Source organism: Coffea arabica, chromosome 2e (genome assembly GCF_036785885.1).
Source record: "Coffea arabica cultivar ET-39 chromosome 2e, Coffea Arabica ET-39 HiFi, whole genome shotgun sequence".
NCBI lineage: Eukaryota > Viridiplantae > Streptophyta > Magnoliopsida > Gentianales > Rubiaceae > Coffea > Coffea arabica.
The window spans coordinates 75,551,389-75,557,388 of record NC_092313.1 but is presented as its reverse complement, the minus strand read 5'-3'; the positions used below and the strand labels follow the sequence as shown (position 1 = coordinate 75,557,388).

The 6,000-nt window shown below is 33.9% G+C and overlaps 1 protein-coding gene across 2 annotated transcripts; it reads right to left on the bottom strand.

Annotated features, from left to right (window-relative positions):
* Window positions 1-2,675, bottom strand: LOC113728105 (protein BPS1, chloroplastic-like). Of its 2 annotated transcripts, none has more exons than XM_027252611.2 (2): window positions 2,387-2,675; window positions 1-1,278 (listed from the first exon to the last, which is right to left on the bottom strand). In XM_027252611.2, exon 2 carries the CDS (start codon window positions 1,260-1,262, stop codon window positions 213-215), a length of 1,050 nt encoding a protein of 349 aa, XP_027108412.1. In that variant the 5' UTR covers window positions 1,263-1,278; window positions 2,387-2,675; the 3' UTR covers window positions 1-212. The 2 variants fall into 2 exon arrangements, with proteins under 2 accessions (XP_027108412.1, XP_027108411.1); XM_027252610.2 differs by having other exon boundaries at window positions 2,213-2,472.
* Window positions 2,676-6,000: the final 3,325 nt, after the last annotated feature.

Sequence of the window (6,000 nt, the reverse complement as noted above, 5' to 3'; positions counted from 1 at the left end):
TCTGAAAACACGTATGCGCAAACATACAGTTACAATATAGTGCTGCTATTACACAGAAGTTCAAACATGCTTCACGCATAACCACAGTAGCACACAACGCACACCTTTCAACACTATGTACGCACTCGTATAATGTAGTAATACTGCAAACATCGTCAGCCAACCCCATCACTACAACGGTGCTTACACGAGAGAAGTGACCATCATCAGGTTCACCTCACCTCTACATTTTTTTTCTCTTGTAATTGGTCAGTAACGTTAGTACCAACTCTAAGGTTACAAAGCAAAGCGTCACGCCCGCTGAGAACAATTTGGAAAAAACCATCCACTTCCTTTGCAAGTAGATCTAGTCCTTGTGAAAGTTTTTCAGCCCTTTTCCCTAGATCAGAGACTGAATTCTTGTATGCTTCGGCCTCTTCACCCACCCCCTCCTGTACAATGGGGTATAACTTCTTTACATTTGCATCAACTGCTTCAAGTTCTTTCAAAACTGTGGCCTTCCCACTGGAGTATATACTTCTTATCTCCCCGTTGACAAAGCCCTGCAGGCCTGCAAAAGCTTCTGCCCACAAACGAGTCTCCTCAACCTGTAAATCTAACAACTTCTCTGCAGAACCCGAGAAGGCAGCAGCAAACACATTGCAAACAAAGACAGTGACAACCTTTACTCCATACATAGCTCGCATCAGTACCTTCCCTTTGGAAGAATTCTTAATCTTAGGAAGGTTAAGTGTCTTGATAAGATTGTCCAATATGGAAAAACAGTTCTCCATCCTGGGGTTCTTTGAACCAATGTGATGCCTCCAACCATCCAGCGATGAACAAGCACGCACAAATTGCTTTGAGGAAGCACAATCCAAGTTGTGCAAGGCACATTGCAGAAATAGGTGGCCTTGGTTGAGCCTTGAAAGTTCAGAGCTGAAAGCGATGCAGATATCCAGCAACTTCACACTATTATCCAAATATACATCAATCCATTTCTCATCCCAATCACTGACAGGGAGTTCAAGTCCAGTGATAAGGGTCTTTATGTCCGTATGAATAGCAGAAAGAGACTCCACAGCACATTTCATCCACAACAGGCTTAATATTTCTTCCCTGTCCGCAGGCATAAGCTTTCTAAGCCGCTGAGCTAGTGACTCCTCGAAAGAGTTCAACAGTTCAGTAAGCTTTGGAGAAAGATATGAGCCCTTGGGCATTATCATCCGAAAAGGATTTCCAAATGGAAAAGAAGGCCTGTGTGGATCCTGTGGGCGGCTCATTTCAATGGACTATTAACTGCACAAGCATTAAGACAAGTAAGATGCATGTTACACGGACAAAACAGGCCCATTTCAGTACAAATTACCACCAAAGAACCAATAACAAGCCAACACATCACTGAAAGCACAATAGTTATCCCCCAAAAAAATCAGAACATAATCGAACAGGGAAATTACCTAAGTTTAAAACAGTTGAAATATGTATAAAACTCAGATATCCTTGATTATGCAAAAACAATTTAGAGACAAAATTTTGAAAATACACCTCTTTATGACGGACAGAAATTTAAAAAGAACAAAATGAGTATTTGGAAAATCTTAAACTCCCTCAATCTATTTCCAGCAATACCTAGATTATTTAACAAGCACACTTCAACGAAACACACGACATCAAGACAACAAACACCAAGGAACAAAATAAAATCTAGAACTAAATAAAACGAGCACCCTGCCATTAAATTCAGATCATCCTTCGAGCCAAACAGTTATAAACAATCTTATGGAAATAAGATTGAAAAAATCCTAAAGACTTGCAAAAGCCATCTTTATTCTTGTAAGAAAATGGCTAAGAAAATATAGATTTAAAAAAAAACCAATAAATTAGATATATTCAAAAGAACCGAAAAGGCGATAGAATATAATAACATACCCTAGACTAGATCTAACCAGGATTTCATTTCTCAACCAAAGAGGCACAACCAAACAACAAAGCATTAAATTTTCTATAAAAAAAAAAACCACCACCACCACCACCATCTAAAATAGAATAACTCAACTCTTCATATTAGTATCTACTAAAATCAGCTAAGATCCATGCCATGAAGCTGAGTATAAACACAAATCAAACAGATCTAACCCTCATCCACCAGAAAATCATTCATACAAACAATATTCACCATTTCTTAATCAAAATTAACCAAATTTCAGCGATAAACAAGAAAAATACCCACCGATTATGTAGATCTGCGACTTAAACGACCGATTTAATCAGTCAACGCTCTTAAATTATCTCTAAAACGAAAATTTCAAATGAAACCCTCACTGTACACACATCTAAAGTCAGCAGCCCTATATGAAATTCTCACACAACATATATATGTAGATACAATGAAAGGCGGCCGTACCGGAAATGATACGAGAGATATAGAGAGAGCGGAAGCGTCGAGGAAAGTGGTAGGGAAGGGGACGCGTAACAGATGAGAATTTGTCCAAAAAGTCTTCGCAATTTTTAGGGTTGAAGTAGTAGATGAGGACTTGGTGGGGCTGGCGACATCTAAACCACGGGGTTTGTGAAATTTGCGTGGAATGCATACGTGCTGATGTATGAGTGGTGTATCAATTTTAAATTACAAGATTGCTGTCGGCAGAATCGGACCGTTGATATTCGGTGGGCCGAGCTCACATGTTATGGGCTGTGGCGTGTTTGCTGAAATCTTGGTAATACACCGTTTTATACGCCTATTTCTGTACGGACCTTTTACTAGAAAATTCTAAAGCAACTATTGAATTTGTCCTTAATTTTGTATAATAAATTTCAATTTGACGTCAATCATTTTTCAAGACTGTAATTTAACCTCTAATTGACATGAATCAGTTTGAGTTTTAAACTTTGAATGTGTCTTAGGTTTCGTTTGATAAAACTGAATTTGAATTTTGAAATCTAAACACTGAAACAATTAATTTGCTGAATTTTAAGCACTGAAAAGAAATATATAACAGGCTGAATTTTAATACTAAACCTATTTATATTGTTTGATAAACATTTTTAACTAACTGCTTAATAAGCTAAATTGTACAATTTTGCCCTTCTATATTTTCATCCAAAAAATAAATAGAACCTATGATTTAATTAGCTTAAAATTGTAAGGTATGAAAATGACAATATTTATTTTTAAATCAAATTAATATAAAAGATGAAATATATCATAGAAAACATTAAAAGAAATATTACAATCCAATAATTCATATAACATCTAAATCCGACCTAAAAAATTTAGAAATGATTGTTTGTAATTTCTTCATGTATGTTATGTATGACTAATTGATCGGCTTGTCTGGATTCTTCTCCTACTTCTTCGCTTGTCTCGTCATCTTTGACGTCTTCTCCATTTTGTATTATAGCATCATTATCATTATATTGTTGAAACCAATAATCATTTGTAGAAATTCTTCTCAAATAATTGTGAAGAGCAATGCATACAATCACAATAATGTTTCTTTGCATGGGAAAAAAGATATGGTTTTATCATCTTGAAATGGGATAACGAGCTTCTAATACTCCAAAAATATGTTCAATTACATTTCTCAAATTTGCATGTACTTGGTTAAAACGTTATTCTTTTGATCTTGGACGAGAAGCATTTTGAAAATTCGACAACCACTATCTAATATTTTGATATGGTGCCATAAAGCCACGTGTAGGCCTGTCAACGAGTCGGGTCTGGCCCGGAATTCATTATTTTTTACCCGGACCTGGCATACCAAATCGGATTCGGATTCGACCCGTTTACCCGACGGGTCTTCTACTCTATGTTCCGAATCCGGGTCCGGATCTACCCGAAAAAAATTATGAAATTTTATAATTTCTAATAAAAATGAGAAAAAAATATATTTGTACACTAATTTCTAACTAATACAAAAAAAAATAAATAAGAAAATAAATCAAATTGACTTTATTCAAATACATTACCCTAATCAAATTATATTGATAAATATACATATTTTAAATTATTAATCCATTTATATTCGGATCCGGGTCTAATACGGGTCGGAATACTATATTCCGTATCCGATCCATTTTTTTGTTTGACAAAACGGATCCGGATCCGGGTCCGGGTCCGGGTAACGGAATTAAATCCCTACCCATACCCGCAATAATTTCACGGATCCAGGCCGGGTCCGGGTCCAGACCCGGACCGTTGACAGGCCTAGCCATGTGTGTATGGATAAGCTGCATCACATAAATAATATCTATTTGCACAATATATATATATATCAAAGTATAAATGTTTGTGGATGAAAACTATTGTAAAAAAAACACTATTTCAAATAAATTTAACTTATTGGAGGAATAGGAAAGTTGCATGTTGGGTCTGCTAAGGCTCCTGACAAAACTCTAAAGTCATGTGCTACACCTTTTCAACACGCAAAAACGAATATGAAAATCATGTTGAAATCACAAATAGCTAGTATATTTTTGCATACACTTACCTTTTCCTTTCCCTCGATACAGAATTAGATAAGAATTTTGAATAAAAAAATTTGATAAGAATTTTGATCCTAATTAACAAATAGTGTGTTTGGATTGTAAGTTATTTGAGATATTTTTACCTAATTACCTTTTTGTGATGTAATGTATGTGAGATAAACAGGTAATTGAGAAGATAAAAATATGTATTGAAAATTGTAATGGTGATGTAAGCAAATATATTTGGACAAATAACCTACAATCCAAACACACTAATGTAAAGTAGTTGAAATAAATATGTTGATTCTTATTAGAATTAAATATTCAATTACGATTCTTGTGCTAAAAAAAGTACACACAAATTCAACAGATCAATTTTTATTTATCAAACACCCAAAATATCTGAATGTATAAAAAAATTCAGTTTCAACACTTTGTTATGTTATCAAATAGACCCTTAAACTAGTTTAAATGTGCATGTCAAGAATAACACTGTACTTAATTTTGATATTGCTGAGTGATTAAACCAAAAAAAATGTTGGATTTATGATTTACAAAAATCCCAAAATTAATCGTGTTCTTTTAGAAATAGTAAACAACTCTTGTTTAGCGGTAGTGTTGTTAGACCTGGTTTGGACTGGCCGATTTGACCAGTTCAACCATGAATCGACCTTCTTTCTGAATTAGTTTGTAGCACAAAATCGTTTTGATAAAAAAAATTAGTCGAAACCGGCTAAACCAATAACTTGGTTCGACTAGTTAATCCAATTTTCAAACTTTTCTCTTATTTTTCCTTACCTAAATTGTAACAGTTTCATTTATTAATAGGAATAAGAAAACGGCACCTATTTAGTATAAATATCAAGATCATTCACTTTTCTGAATAATCTCTAAATCAAAATGTTTTCATCCCTATAATCTTATTAATTTAGCATAAGTAATTTCAACTTGCATTAATTTGTTTTAATTTAATTTTCAAGTAGTTTTGAAGAACGGACATATTTTATTCATGAATTTACATTTTTATATATAATTATTAGGTATATATTTGATTGTAAGTCTAATATTTTTGGAACATTTTATATGATTGGTCGAATATAATCAAGAACTTAATTTCAATATTTTTAAAACTTATAAAAATATAAAATAATTATGACATCATGCTAACGTCAAACGGATTTTTTAGAACGATCTGACTGTTCCGACCAGTTGACCCATGATCTAGTAGTTTAGTCGAATTGCTATCCGGTCCGAATTTAACAACATTATTTAGTGGTTGACCAGATGGGGAAGATGCTTACACGTGCAAGTGGAAACGTATACTGAAATATTTATCATGAAATGGCTTAAACAAAAATCCGTTCAAGGATCAATTTAGTTTAATTGCACTAACAAATTCCTCATTTTGTTCAACATGGTATTTGATGGACATTGTGTACAAATCCTACTTTTTATAAAAAGCAAATTCTACTAATAGATTGCTGAAAATCGTCTAGTACAATTTGATAATTTGATTTACATTACTGTCCTAATGATAAGTTAAACATGCAT

Coding starts and splice junctions, on each gene's coding strand:
- LOC113728105 (XM_027252611.2), bottom strand. CDS start 1,262: ATGAGCCGCCCACAGGATCCACACAGGCCTTCTTTTCCATTTGGAAAT.